Raw genomic sequence first — 16,317 nt, 5'->3', positions numbered from 1 at the left:
AAATATTTGTTAAAACAATGACAATTTATAATATTAAAAAAAGCTAATTGGCTGATTTAAAATTAATCACACTATACTATCATTAGCATTATTTCAGCATAAAGATTTACCATTATCTTATTTCAAATTTGTAAATGTTTGTAGAGGGATATTTCACAATAGTTAAAGCAGCTGCTGAGACTTATCTTTGAAAGTGTGACATCATCTTGCTTGATTTCTCCCCATCACCTGCACAGCCATAACACAACAATGCGGGGACACTCCACAAATAATAATAATAATAATAAAGATAAATACTGAACATGACAAAATAAACAAACAACACAAACTACTAAAAGTAAACCAAAAATAAGCAGCATAGATAAAACGCATAATCTATTAATGCCGTGCTCCATGCTGGGTACCTTCACAGTAGGCTACATATCTATGGTACGTATGTAGAAATATGATATTCCATGAGTGAGGATAGAGAGACAAGTCCTACTGTGCAATTACAGTGAAAGCCATGTGTAATCAAACTAATCAAAAAGTAGTCAGATGTTACCTAAAGTATATAATGTAATTACAATTTGCGTCATATAATTTGAAATCACTAACTAAGGTATAGTAAAGTTTGAGAGTAATCTAGCCAGCACTGCAAAAGCACGAGTACAATTAAAAATAATGTCATTGCTTATACACAAGACCTCAGAATAGCTCAGTCCAGGAGTTGCAAAATATAGTTTTGGGATGCATATTTACAAGTTTGCTCTTATATCAAGATCATCGAGGCCGAGCTCAAACGGTCCTGAACGAGATGGCATTATGTATGCAGAGGAGCTCAAACACTAAGAATCTGTGAAAAGTTCATCTTCCCGATTGAGATCGCACAAGCAAATGTAAACTTATTATTTTTGTAGGTTGTGGTGGCATCCACGATGAGCCCAAGTATGATCCACTTTGACGAACTTTACGACAGGTAATGTTCGTCAAAGTGGATCATAATTGGGCTCATGTCACGTGTGAGTTTGCTACTGCACATAGGTCATTATGCGACAGGAAGCTCGTGCTTCTGTTCTCCCGTGAACTGGTTCAGGACAGTTTTCAGGTAAGTTATCATTATAAGTAATATTCAGTAATTCTTATGAATTGACTTGACACGAAGGACCACAGTTTCATTCAAATATCTCACTTACTGTTCTAGTGAAGAAGAAAAGACACTACATCTTGGATGGCCTGAGGGTGAGCAAACTAACAGTCACATTTCATTTTTGGATGAAATTTGATTTGGGAATTCAAAATCATAAAAGTAAATATTTTAAAAAGATATTTGTAAAGTAAATATAAGCACACTCGTTATCTCAGAAAATCTGTCAAGAAAACTGCAAGCTCCTATTTAATTCTAGTATTTGTGACAACATGCCCCAATAACAATATCGAATGGGGTATGTTGTCACACGGGGAACCAGACAGGCTTTTCATCAAAATATAATAAACAGTAATAAAACAATTATGATTTAGAAAAATAATTGCATCGCATAAGCATATTTTTTTGCATATGACAATTTCTGTATATATTGTCTACATAAACCTGAAATATTTGCACTTATAGCACTTTTAGCCCAGAAAAAAAGTGTTAATTGAACACGCACTGACTTTTGTGAAAACAAGGCCTAATATCATTAGCTTATAATGCAATAACTTACCATTAAACAGCTTTTTGCATGTATACACTGGAAAATATATATTTGGCTTAACTTAAAAAAGTAACTTGATTTAAAGCGTTAATTCAAACACAAAAATTGAGGAGATCAGTTTAATGATGTTTAATGATTGTTATCTGAACCACATTGATTATCTGAGTTGATAAAGTAAAAAAGTTATGGTGATAAATCATGAGAATAATTTTGTTCAGTGTAGGCATTTCATCAAAATATAAACAGTAAAACAATTATGAAAAACAAAACAAAAAAGAATACAAACAACATACAGAATTAAATATCTAACTATAATTATTGGTATACTTACTATTTGAAACGCGTGTCAAACTGCCCCAATTTGACTTTCATGAAAAATCCCATTGTCCATCAATCATTCAGTTCAAATATACCTTGATTGATAGCTGAATCGTGTTTGAATGTTAATGTATGTAGCCTACATTCTTTTGTGCTTCCAAATAATTAAAGTGATTTTTTATTTTATTTCTAATAATCCTTTATAAAAGGTGTGGCGTTTCCTCCTGTGGCCACATGAGGGCAGCAGAGAACGCTTGCTTTCTGTTACACACAAGAAACGTTCCGCAGGAATCATGAAGGATTGTAGTTCTCTGCAGGTATTATATTATAGCTACCTGTAGGAAAACTTAAGGAACCTGTAGGAATATTTATGAGAATATTCTCTGCCATCAGATTTTTCTTTTACCCACAGGAATAAACCATTCTTTGAGGTCAGATCTTTTTTTAAGGAATCTTTTGAACTGGTTCTAAAAAGTGGTCTGAATGATTCATTCATGATTCATGAATCGCAGCCTTCTGAATCGGTAAAACGGTTCTCGAGTTAAAAAAGTCGACTCAGTTGAATGGAGAACATTTGGGGTCCTATCATACACTCGGCGCAATGCGACGCCAGGCGAGGTTTTTTTGCTAGATTCAGCCTGACACAGTTATCATTTTCATGTCCCGTTGTTTAAATAACAAATGCACTTTTTTCCCATCTGTTCGCCCATGGGGGTCTGGTCTGGAAACGAGGTGTGTTCAGGCACATTGTTGGCATGTTGATATTTTGAAGAACTGAAAACAACTGTGCCAAACAAAATGCCAATAGCGCAGTATTTTTTGTGTTATTTAAAGGGCATGTTAGTAATATGCGCCTATAGGCAGGTGCATATACTCTGCTTAAAATAAAAGGATTCCTCTCTGGAGAATGTAAAAGGAAATTAGCCTTTTCAGCCGAGTGATGTAAATGTGATTTACCCAGCAGTGCTCGTTTATTAAAAGTCAGGGATATTGAAATTTTTTTTTTTACATTTTTAGTTGAGTTGAGAAATGTCCCTCTGGAATACCAACATTCTCGTCTTTCTTTTATATAATAATAAAATAAAAATAAAATTTATTTGTATTCCACTTTACATTTGGAACAAATCTCAAAGTGCTACAGTTAAGGTAATTTAAAAATGGCAAAATACTAATAGATTAAATAGCTAAAAGACATAAGTTCTCCCAAAAAGAAATGTTTAAGTCCTTTTTTTAAAGTCTCAAGAGCTTGATGTGGCCTCAGATGGTCGGGTAGGGTAGAGCAGCAGAACAGAAAGCCCGATCACCCATAGTGCTGAGCTTATTCTTGGGAAGATGGAGGTGGTTCGAGTTTGTTGAACGAAGTGATCGAGCTGTAGTTGAAGGTGTGAGTAGTTCTTTCAGATAGGAGGGGGCATTTCCATAGATGCACTGTTGGGTTAGAAGGGACACCTTATATATGATATGTATGCTTCAGAAATGTTATAATTTCCTCTGATTAAAGAGTTTAAAGTAATTTATTTATTTGAGCAGAAAACGCATATTTCTTGCAATGCTTTTGTGTTCCCTTACGAAATAAAAATATATTGCAGTATATTGGAAAATATTATGCAATACATTAGGCAATATATTCACATATATGGGATTTAATATTTATATTTTCCAATATATTACAATATATTGAAAGCGGCAATCATTTGTATATTTTGCAATATATATTACATGAATATATAATTTATTTTATAATACCATCAATATATTATTCCATATATTTACAATATATTAAAATATATTTCAAGTAATATATTGGTAAATATATTCTCCTTTCGTAAGGGTTATCTGACCTCAGGGATCCCTGAGATACAATCTCACAACATTTCACGGTTCTTTACGTAAGTATAGTTAAATATATTTTATGAAAAGAGAAGTGGTTTAATGGTATGTAATATGACTACTACTGAATGTGTGATAAACCATTGTTTGCATGCCATAAATGCCATAGGTCACAAATCGTTTGTCACAGGTGCGGAAAAATCAGGAGTAAACAAAGCACTGGAGACTAAACACTGCGGAGCTTTAGCCTCATGAGAGCGACAAAGATTAGTTTGTTATGAACTAACAGCATGGAACGGTCCATGAGCATCAGAATCCACCGATTATGGACTGCTGATAAGTTTAGGAATGGATCTTCTCAACTCCCATGAGCTACTGTTTGAATCAAACAGCAAAACAGATAGAGATGGATCTAACATGTCTGTGTACACAGAGAGATACTAATACATGCTCTCTTCAAAATACAGGTTCCATTTATATCTGAATGTATGATTATCATTTGAGAAAGATTCTGTTTTAATACAGATCACTGCACAGCTCTGTCTGGTTCTGCTCAGCGGGAGAAGCTTATCTCATAGGTGTAGATCTAACAGCTGTAGGCATTTGCTTGTATAAATCTGTATTAGTCTAGCGTAAATCATTCCGACTCAAAGGATCCCAGATGCACAGTCAGGTCAGTCGAGATGTGCTGTTTCTCAGGGAGATAAATCACGTCATCCGACAACTTTTCCACCTGTTGATTCCTCATGTACTGTATAATGACAGGCTGAGCAAAAATCACAATGCACTTTCAATGTATGCAAAACAGCAGCTTGAATTTTCTTTAACAGGTTTGGAATTAAATAAGTGTGAGGAAATATGTGAATAATTTCTTTCTTTAAGCAGAAGATCTGCTGAGCTTCAGTCCCAAGCCGGAATGTTCTGAGCATGGAGGAGCACAGGGACAGATAACATCCTGAAACTGACGGCCCAGTATGAGGTTGCTGCCGCTTGCAATAAAGATGATGGAGAGCAGAGCAAACAGGAAAAAAAGATGAGTATTGCTTTTGGTTGAGAGTATCTGATTTTGATCTAGTTACCTTTTCTTAAATGCTGGTTTGTGGCTACACTTCGGCTGTCATTGATGAAAGCACCTTACCTATATTGGATCTTATTGGATCTGGTTTTAAGATGAAGGGTCACAGCACAATAAATGGCCTGAATTAACCTGGCTAGATAGGGTGCATCTGCTTTTTGAGGGATTCTACTTCTGTGCAGATTGACTTTATGATGCAAGTGAATATAGAATATACAGTTCTCAACAGATGAGAGGAAACCGTTGTATTTATAGGGCAATCTTATGAAACCCTTTTTCGTTTTTCTGGTCACCGCCATAAGAAGCAAACACACACAGGTGTGACTGCAACAGACTGCATTTTCAGAGAGTTTGGCAAACTAAATCTGCCACGAATGCAGATATGAAGGGCAGATACAAACACTTTTCACATACATTACACACACACATGCATGCACAAACGCACGCACAGGCACACACACATGCCTGGTTCACGTGCACACGTACACACATGTTCGCATGTCTGGTTTATTTACATATTTTAAAATAATTTCTTATTTTAAAGTTAATGATTTTTATTATGTAAATAATCTGTAAATAAAATCTGACTCTTAAGTTTATGTGGCATTATTGGGAAAATAGACTTCAAAACATTTCATGCTTACACGCACGCACGCACGCACGCACGCACGCACGCACGCACGCACGCACGCACACACACACACACACACACACACACACACACACACACACACACACACACACAGAGTATGTATATATACAAAAAATATAAAACTAAGTTAGAATGATAGGAGCAGTTGGCCACATCCAGAAAAATGAATGGATGTCTGTGGGCCTCTACTAGTTATAGAATAGATGGTAAAAACACTAGCGGACCATGAGTGTAAAGGGGAAATGAGGAGAATATAGAAAAATTATTTATAACACTATTGTCAAAAATCTAGGTCTGTCACAATAATAATAAATAACTTTTAAATAAGCACTAGCATGGTCCACTAATGTGTAGCCTATTATAGCTCTTTAAAATGCTATAATAAATAGCTGTAAATAAATTGTCAGAAATGGAATTTGATTATGTATATAACTATATATAACAATGTTTTCAGTGAAATATTAAGACCAAGACCTTACTTAATGTGCCGTTATGTTTTTATTACATTAGAATGAGCCATTTTTATCTACATGCACGCTTGCAGTAAAATCGTCTTTTTGCGCCGCTATGTTTCTACAGTAGCCCTAAACACACACTGCGCAAGTCTCTCTCTCTCTCTCTCTCTCTCTCTCTCTCTCTCTCTCTCTCTCTCTCTCTCTCTCTCTCTCTCTCTCTCTCATTTTTGTCCTGCGTTGGCCACTGTAGCTTTTCTATGTGCTCTGAAACGGAGGGGTGACCGGATGAGTGATACAATTCACAACCTCATCGCTGGATGCAGCTAAAATTCACATTTTAGCTGCTTATATAATGCTCTTCTTTAATTAAATATATGTGCTGTTCATATTTATAAACAAATCATACCTTACGCAAACATCTGCGCACAAAAGCAGAAGTGATTGTCCTCCCTTCTTCTGGTCAAGAAGAGCTGCTTTCATCAAAACTTCAGAGACTGAAGGGTCAAAGGCTAAATAGACTGTATACATTGTTTTTTTTTAGTTTACTTAAGCTGTTTGCATTATTTTAGTTTATTTTAAATTTGAGTATAGCCTGCCCTGGACACTGTCTGATATAGACATTTATTTCATAAAAATGTAATCATTGTACTATGTGTGTTAGGAGCATTATAGATATTTAACAAATATAATATATTGGGGTGTTTAACAAAAGATTTTTAACCTGAATTAAAAGCTTGTCCCAGACTAAAATGCATGTTATAGCTGTTTTAACTGAAAGCAACTATATCTTAAAATATGTCAGTGCCATTGTTTTGTCTCAAGATGCACACCAGTTATGTTTTTATTTTATTTGATCTAAGTCACATTTATAAAAGCTACTTAGATGTCCTAATCCTGGCTTAATCTAAGCCCTGTCTGTAAAACCAAGACTATACTAAAATGTAATACTTAAATCAGGGGTTCACCAAATCCCTAAATGACAATGTAAGTATGAGCAATAGTAATGATTTGTCTTCTGATAGCTGAACAGAGCACTCTGTGAGTATAAAGAAGGAAGAAAGTGTTGGGTATCGAAAGTGCAAGAGATGAATTTGTGTTTGCGTATGAGTGTGTGTGTGTGTGTGTGTGTGTGTGGGTGGAGGGAAGAGGGTGTGTTTGTGGTTTTTTACTTTTTACACTACTGACCTTACTTAGCTTCTATTCCAAAACTATGGGGAACAAAGATTTACAGACCAAGAGGTTAAGCAAATACTTTGTTCTTTATATAAATGCACATGTGAGTAATGATCAGCGTTAGAGAGTATTGGCCAGTGTTTGTAGTAAAGTTACTGAAATGCTCTCAAGGGACTTGACATGTTTCACATTTTACCCTGCTACACAAACCATTAGGACAGCTCAGTTTGTCTTTATAGCTCTTGTTTACAGTTACTTTGTGATTTTAGCTTTTTGTCTTGTGGGTCACACAGACAGTATGCAAACACACAATATTCAAAAGACTTTCTCCAGACCCAGTGTATCATTCAACTATTTCCCACTGTGATGAATTCACTGTTGAAGTCACATTTGGCAGAGGAAGGACAGTTTCTGGGAATAAGCATATGAGCATAGGGCCTCTGAAAAACACACTTATCTCAGTCACAAAAATATCTGACCATCTATGATCACATCCTAAACCATTTGTCAATTTAAAGTTCTCATATTTGTTTATTTATTTACTTTGTGGTCAAAGTTATGTCTCATTATAAATGCTTCATCTCAGCCAGAAATGTTTAGAATATGAATGTATGGTAAACAAATACGTTGTCCTCAATTTGTAATGGTGGATGTATGGATGGATGGATAGACTGTTCAAGTATAAAGATTTTTTCTTCCACACAATACATATTTAGTAATGTATATTTATACATATAAGTAACATATAACTTAACATTTATATTTTTCATTAAATATAATTTTATTTCTTTTTTATTTAATGCATTTTATTAAAGGGTTAGTTCACCCAAAAATGTTATGGTGTTTAACATTTATGTCATTAATGACTCTAATGTCATTCAACACCTCCGTTCATCTTCAGAACACAGTTTAAGATATTTTATATGTAGATGGAGAGCTTTCTGTTGCTCCATTGAATGTATGCATACTGTCCATGTCCAGAAAGGGAATAAAAACATCATCAAAGTAGTCCATATGTGACATCAGTTGGTTAATTAGAATCTCTTGAAGCATCGGAAATACATTTTGGTCCAAAAATAACAAAAACTACGACTTTATTCAGCATTGTCTTCTCTTCCGTGTTTGTTTTCAATCGGCAAACAAAGATTTGAACGATTATGAATCAGTGAATCGATTCAGAATTTTGATCACCAATGTCACGTGATTTCAGCAGTTTGACACGTGATCCGAATCATAAATCAATACGCTGGTTCATAACCTTTCGAATCTTTGTTCGCTGATTGAAAACAAACGTGGAAGAGAACACAATGCTGAATAAAGTCGTAGTTTTTGTTATTTTTGGACCAAAATGTATTTTCGATGCTTCAAGAGATTCTAATTAACCAACTGATGTCACATATGGACTGCTTTGATGATGTTTTTATTCCCTTTCTGGACATGGACAGTATGCATACATTCAATAGAGGAACAGAAAGCTCTCGGTCTAAATATAAAATATCTTCATTTGTGTTCCGAAGATGAAGAGAGGTCTTACGGATGTGGAATGGCATTAGGGTGAGTCATTATTGAAAGAATTTTAATTTTTGGGTAAACTAACCCTTAAATTCCTCACCCTCATGTCGTTCCAAACCTGAAAGACTTTTGTTCATCTTCTGAACACAAGTGAAGATCTTAATGTGAAAGCGCTCTGTCCCTCCTCTGACAGCTTACATTTACATTTAATCATTTAGCAGACGCTTTTATCCAAAGCGACTTACAAAAAAGGGGAGAGCAATAGAAGCAACGAAACAAACAAGGCCAACAACCTGCAAGGGCTGTCAGATTGTTCATTTAATCGAGCACCGTACACAATTTTTTTTTTTTTTTTTTTTTTTGACAAACAAACAAAAATTAATGGATAGTTAAGTGCTATTCTGTATTGGTCAGGTGCAATTGGAAAAGATGTGTCTTAAGATGTTTTTTAAAAATGGCTACAGACTCGGCAGCACGAATTGAGATCGGCAGGTCATTCCACCAGGTGGGAACGGTCCAGGAAAATGTCCGTGAGAGCGATTTCATGCCTCTTTGGGATGGAACCACGAGGCGCCGCTCGCTCGCAGAACGCAAGCATCTGGAGGGTGTGTAAGTCTGAACAAGCGAGTTTAGGTATGTTGGTGCAGAGCCAGTGGTTGTTTTGTAGGCGAGAACTAGTGCCTTGAATTTGATGCGAGCAGCCATTGGCAACCAGTGCAGTCTGATGAAGAGAGTATTAAAGACCACTCTCGCCGCTGCATTCTGGATCAGCTGCAAGGGTTTGATAGTGCATGCTGGAATCCCAGCCAGAAGAGCATTACAATAGTCCAGTCTGGAGAGAACAAGAGCTTGAACCAGGAGTTGTGCAGCCTGTTCTGATAGGAAGGGTCTGATCTTTCTAATGTTGTATAAAGCAAATCTGCAGGACCGGGCTGTTGCACTAATGTGGTCAGTGAAGTTTAACTGGTCATCAATCACAACTCCAAGGTTCCTGGCTGTCCTGGATGGAGTTATGGTTGATGAACCAAGCTGAATGGAGAAATTTTGATGAAGTGCTGGGTTGGTTGAGAAAACAAGTAATTCTGTCTTTGCAAGATTGAGTTGAAGGTAATGCTCCTTCATCCAGTCAGAAATGTCTGTCAGGCAGCGATACGAACACTGACTGTAGGATCATCTGGTTGAAATGAGAAGTAGAGTTGAGTGTCATCAGCATAGCAGTGATAGGAGAAGCCGTGTTTCTGAATGACAGAGCCTAATGATGACATGTAGATGGAGAAGAGAAGTGGTCCAAGCACTGAGCCCTGGGGCACCTCAGTAGCTATAGATGATGTGACACTTCACCTCTCCATGACACCCTGTAGGACCTACCAGAGAGGTAAGACCTGAACCACTGGAGAGCAGTTCCTGAGATCCCCGTCTTCTTAAGTGTTTACGGGAGGACAGCTACGCAACTGACACTTTCAAGCCCCAGAAAGGGAGTAAAGATGAAAGTAATCCTTGTGAATCCAGTAGTTTAACCTCAGTTTTATGAAATCACAGTTTGGAAAGACATGAGGGTGAGTAATTAATGACAGAATGTTTATTTTTAGTTGAACTAACTCTTGAATGTTTTTTTTTGTTTGTTTATATATATATATATATATATATATATATATATATATATATATATATATTTTTTTTACATAATCAAGAATTTGCTTACATATACAGCTATAATATAATTCCGTAAATTCATAAACACATTTTTGTGTTGTAAAACATTATTAACCAGTTCTAGTTTTTCAATATATTTTTACTGATGTTTCCATATGACAAGTCATTTTTGTTATCTTGGTGACAAATCAGTACAATTTGCAACGAACACATCACAGAAAACGGAACATCTAAGTTTGCAAGGCATACAAATGCATGTAAAAGATGAACAAATGTTAGATTTTCAGTGGCAACACAAAACTCTGTTATAAACCCTGGGCCGACGTGACATCCATAATGTTGAGCCTGGGATAGATACATGTGCTTACTAACTAATAGAGTGTTTTGTTCTTTTACACTACAGTTCAAACGTTCGGGGTCTGTAAAAAATATTTTTATGACTTACTTTTTATGACTTGTTATTTATTTTATTCCGGAAGGACACATTTAATCGAACGCAATTGACAGTAAATATATTTATAATGTTACAAAACAATATTTGTATTTCAATTAAATGCTGTTCTTTTGCGCACTTCATTCCTCACAGAATCCTGAAAAATGTAGCATGGGTTCCATAAAAATATTAGGCAGCACAACTGTTTTCAACATTTATAATAATAATGTTTCTTGAGCAGCAAATCGTCATATTAGAATGATTTCTGAAGGATCATGGGACACTGATGACTGGAGCTTTGATCACAGGAATAAATTACATTTTAAAATATATTCAGATAGAACAGTTATTTTAAATAATATTTCACATTATTTGTTTTACTGTATTTTTGATCAAATAAAGGCAGCCTTTATAAGCATAAGAGATCTTACTGACCCCAAACTTTTTAACAGTAGTGCATGTAAAGCATTTAAACTTTCATTTACACATTTAATTTGAACATCCTATGACTCATTGTCCACTCGTCAAAGAGCGATATCTCTATTGTTCTGTCCTCCTCTCCAGCGGTTCCTCAGTTTACACATCACCCTGCGGATGGGCTCAGTGTACTGCTTGTTGGCCAGTCCCAGTATTAGCGGAATGACGGCCATGCTCCCGATTCCCGTACAGGACATGATGATGTACAGAGATGAGCTTGGCAAGCTCACACCGCTCTGAAGTGCCGTCACAGACATGAGTTGGTAGATGATGTACGGCACCCAACAGACCAAGAACGTGAGGGACACGGCGGCCACACATTTGGTGTAACGCAGGTTTAGCTGCTGCTCGTGGTCGGTCGGCTGCTCCTGCTGAAGACGGTCCACGGCGCGGTGGAGCTTGCAGATGTTTTGCAGCTGCTTGCGTGCGATCCACAACACCCGTCCTGTCATGCCCACAATGGACAGCATGGCCGGCAGCACCAGTCCACACACTTCCAGATAAATAAAGGCCTTGGGAAAAACCTGTTTGTAGGAGCAGACCTCATCCTCTTTAGAGGACTTAACATCTGTGGTTGATCTCAACGTCTCGTTTGGGTTGGAGCTCTTGTTGTTATTGGGTCCCACCCAGTTATTCCATCCAAAGGCAGGAAGTGATGCGTAGAGCAATGGTGGGAGCCAAACTGTTAACAAGGCCAAGGGGAAGCAGCGGTGAACCCAGAACTGGCTGTGGTGGAGCGGACTGACGATGCACAGGTAGCGCTCGTAATGCACCATCACCAGATTGAAGAGGAATGACAGGAACAGAAAGTTGGGGAATATGTACATCACCAAACAACGCTTGAAGTCCAGATGCCGGTCGAGTGCCATGTGGGGAATAAAAGGCAAGGTGATGCCGGTGCACAAGTCGGCCACCAGCAGACTCAAGAAGAAGTAGTTTGGGGTGTTGTGCAGCTGTCGGTTGCAGGCGATGCCTATTATTATGAAGAGGTTGGAGAAGATGATTATTGAAGACAGTGGAACTGTCATATAGAAGATCAACTTCTCTCTGCTCATATAGACGAGTGGATCCATAACGGAAAGCTGTTCCCCACGGGACTAAATCTGACTAAACCTTCTCCATTCACTGTGAGGGCGAGTCCTGAAAACATAAGTAAAATAGGAAACAGTTCTTGCTTAATATATCAGTTAAGTTGCTTGGAAACATTATCAGCCATCAGTGCTGCCGGTTTGTCTTACTTCCCTTTTATAGAGTATATGACAGAATGAGAGTTAAAAAGATAGTTCATCTAAAAGGGCAAATGCTGTCATGAACTCGTCCTTGTGTTGTTCCAGACTCCTAAGACTTTTGTTCATCTTTGGAACACAAATGAAGATCTTTTTGATAACATCTGAGCGCTTTCTGTCTCTCCATTGACTGCTACACAACCACCAATTTGACACTTCATAAAAAGGTCATAAAGAGATTGTAAAACTAATCCAAATTCAAAAAGAGACTCCGATCACTTTATATGATGAACAGATTGAATTTAGGCGTAGCAACTGAGCGACTGAATGCTCTCAGATTTCATCAAAAAGATCTTCATTTGTGTTCTGTTGGAACGAAACAAGGTGAGTGATTAATGAAATTTACAATTTTTGGGTGAACTATCCCTTTAACATCGTACCCACCAAAAGGAATTGCTCCCACAAAAAATTAAAACTCACGATTTACTTCATACATATTTCAAATTCAAATGCTTTTATTTATTTTTGTGGAACAGTGTTATTTTAGTGTCATTACTATAGCATTTTTTTATTAATATTCTGACTAATCTTTATTTTTATTTTAAATAATTAATTTTATATTTAGTTTTTAAGTTCTATTTTTGTTTAAGTTATTTTAGTACAGCTTAGGTTTTTAATATTCTTTATTCTATAACGTTTCATTTATTTCAATCAACAAAAATAAATCTTTACAAAAACAAATCTACAAACTCTTTTCCAATGTGTGAGTGCATTTACAGTCGTGGTTAAAATTGTTGGTACCCCTGGTAAATATGATCAAATATGGCTGTACAAAATAATCTGCATTGTTTATCCTTTTGATCTTTTATTTAAAAAAATCACAAAAATCCAGCCTTTCATTTAAGTAAAATAATTGAAAATGGGGGTAAATTACATTGTAAAATAAATGATTTTCTCTAAAACACATTGGCCACAATTGTTGGTACCCCTAGAATTTTAAATGAGTAAAATATCTCTGAAGTATATTTACATTAATATTTACATTTTTTAGCACACCAAGGTGACAAGGAACATGAAATTGTCCAGCTATGATGTCTTGTTTCACAGGAGTATAAATATAAGGAGGCATAAAAGCCTAATTCCCTCAATCATTCATCACAATGAGTGAAACCAAAGAATATGGTTCCAATTTCCATCATCAGGGCAATAATTAAGAAGCTCCATTTAACTAAAGATGTTACAAATCTGCCTGAAAGAGGACGTGTGTGTGTGTATATTGTCTAATGCACGGCGAGAAGGAACATTTGAGTGCACAACGACTCGCCAAGGATCACAGATGGAGAATCACAGAGTTTAGTTGAGTCTTGGCGTCAGAAAGACTAAAAAAAAAATTCAAACAACCCCTACATCACCACATGTTGTTTGGGAGGGATTCAAGAAAATTCCTCCTCGCTCATCCAGAAACAAACTCCAGCACATTCAGTTATCAGACACGACTGGAAAGTCAAAAGGGACTGGGTTCTGTGGTCAGATGAAACTATAAAATAGCTTTTTGGCAGCAAATCTACCAGATGGGTTTGGTGCAAACAGGGATAAAAAGTTCCCCATGCCCACGGCTATAAATACCACTGAATCTCTAATGTTGTGGGCCTATTTTTTTTTGCTGGAGGTCCTGGACATCTTGTTCAGATACATTGTATCATAGATTCTAGCAAATACCAAAAGATAAAAATCAAAACCTGATGGATACTGCTAGAAATCTTATAATGGGCTGTGGTTGGATCTCCCGTTAGGACAACGATCCAAAACAAACATCAAAATCAACACACAAATGTGTCACTGAGCACAAAATGAAGCTTCTGCCATGATCGTCCCAGTTTCCTGACCTGAACCCTATAGAAGATGTGTGGCTGAACTGAAGAGAAGAAGCTCCAGCATGGATCTGGGAATCTGAAGGATCTGGAGAGGTTCAGTATGGAGGAACGGCCTCTGATCTCTGGTCAGCTGTTCTCCAAACTCATCAGGCATTATAGAAGAAAACTCAGCGCTGTTATCTTGGGAAAAGGAGGTTTCAAAAAGTATTTAATAAAAGGGTGCCAACAATTGTGGCCAACATGTTTTGGAGAAAAGCATTTATTTCAAAATGTGATTTACCCCCCATTTTCAATTCTTTGACTTAAATGAAAGGTTAGATTTTTGTGAATTTTGTAATAAAATATCAAAAGGATAAACAATAAAGATTTATTTTTTACAGCCATATTTGATCATATTTACCAGGGGTACCAACAATTTTGACCACGACTGTATGTATATGTATGCAATATGTATGTATGTATGTATGTATATAATGTATATATATGATAAAAAACATAACATTTTAATATAGTTTTTAAAAGTTTTATATATTATATTATTTTTGTATTAAACAATTTATTAATGTTTAGGTTAACGCTACAATTGTCATACAATAAATTGGTGTGAAGAACAGACAGAAATTTAAGTCACTGATTATCTTTCCCACCAGCGAAGTTGTGAAATCAAAAAAACAGCACATGGGTTTGAAACAATATGAGGATCATTAAAGAATTTTCATTCCTTCAACATCTGATAAGTTTGAATTCAACATCTTTCCACTGGTCAAAACTTATTTTATTAAGTCAGACATTTCTTCATCATGACGCACAGTTGTTACTCAAAATAAATCTAGCTTCTAATGCTGGACGCAGTAAAGACAGAATGCAGATAAAAACCACAACCAATGCTGTATGACCACAGAGTATCACATGGAACATGTTAAACTTTCTTGCATGTCTTAAGCCAATGCTACACAATTGCATTTGGCTAATGTTTAAATATTCATATAGGTTCATGTTTCCATTTGTAATAAACAATGGTGGCATGACCGCTATCAAATGTCCATCCCTTGCACCAAGCAAACTTTTTTACATACACTGAAGTTCAGTGATGCTTTCTGTTGAAACTGGTCTTTAATTTGACTAATTTTACTTTTCCCTTGAAGATAATGATTCAGTCACTATAAGAATCAGCACAAACAATAGTCATATAAAACAATTACAGATATAAAAGGTAAATACTACAAATATTAACCCATTTAGAATTGTTTTACTTAAATTATTATGTTGATAATGTAATGCAAAATTTTCTTTTGAATAAAGAAATGCAATTTAAGAAGTGAAATCAGAGTTTTGCAACCCAGTGCACTTGAAATGCTTCAGCTGACTTAAAAAAGGCAGTGAAACTAAAAGAAATATGTCTGCCAAATACTCACCTTACAAATAAAGTTAATCTTCATACAGTGGTCTCGCGTAAGATTTTCCAGCCATATGTGAATCGCTGATCCTGTGAGCTTCTCACTCTTCTGTGTCTCTCCTCTCACCAGCATTTGCGGACGAAGATCTGAGTTGTGTTCACGGTAGTCAGCAGGATGCTTCTTAAAGAGACAGTGACCTCATTCTGACTTCAACCGTGAAGCATCACAAGAGAGGTATTTCAACTCAGGAAACCACAGTTTACACTCGATTTATGAGATAGATGTGGGAGGCATGGAAACATGCGATGCTGATATCTAATTGTATATTTCAATCATAAAAATAGTTTAATTACATTGAAGGGTTAGTTTGTACAACTAGTATAAACTAAAAGGAGAGTTGCACATAGCATTTGTACTATGCAGTAGAATGTACTATAAAATCTTTTTTAATTAGTTGCTTTTTAAAGTTAAATTAATGGGTTCACACAAAAATGAAAAATGTGTTATTTACTCATGTCATTCCAACCCTGTGATTTATTTTTCTTCTTCCGTAAAACACAAAATGA

At 36.2% G+C, this 16,317-nt stretch overlaps 1 protein-coding gene across 3 annotated transcripts; it reads right to left on the bottom strand.

Annotated features, from left to right (window-relative positions):
- Nucleotides 1-10,420: 10,420 nt before the first annotated feature.
- On the bottom strand, nucleotides 10,421-15,987 carry gpbar1 (G protein-coupled bile acid receptor 1). 3 transcript variants are annotated; one of them, XM_067445127.1, is made up of 3 exons: nucleotides 15,770-15,987; nucleotides 14,367-14,534; nucleotides 10,421-12,394 (listed from the first exon to the last, which is right to left on the bottom strand). In XM_067445127.1, the coding sequence occupies exon 3, from the start codon at nucleotides 12,325-12,327 to the stop codon at nucleotides 11,302-11,304; it is 1,026 nt and encodes a 341-aa protein (XP_067301228.1). In that variant the 5' UTR covers nucleotides 12,328-12,394; nucleotides 14,367-14,534; nucleotides 15,770-15,987; the 3' UTR covers nucleotides 10,421-11,301. The 3 variants fall into 3 exon arrangements, with proteins under 3 accessions (XP_067301228.1, XP_067301227.1, XP_067301229.1); XM_067445126.1 differs by lacking the exon at nucleotides 14,367-14,534 and having other exon boundaries at nucleotides 15,770-15,986; XM_067445128.1 differs by lacking the exon at nucleotides 14,367-14,534 and having other exon boundaries at nucleotides 15,775-15,841.
- Between the last annotated feature and the right edge of the window lie 330 nt (nucleotides 15,988-16,317).

Source organism: Pseudorasbora parva, chromosome 5 (assembly GCF_024679245.1).
Source record: "Pseudorasbora parva isolate DD20220531a chromosome 5, ASM2467924v1, whole genome shotgun sequence".
NCBI classification, from domain to species: domain Eukaryota; kingdom Metazoa; phylum Chordata; class Actinopteri; order Cypriniformes; family Gobionidae; genus Pseudorasbora; species Pseudorasbora parva.
This window is presented reverse-complemented; position numbering and strand designations above follow the sequence as displayed.

What these genes read in the sequence shown, in the direction of transcription:
- gpbar1 (XM_067445127.1), bottom strand. Translation starts at nt 12,327, where the DNA reads ATGGATCCACTCGTCTATATGAGCAGAGAGAAGTTGATCTTCTATATG.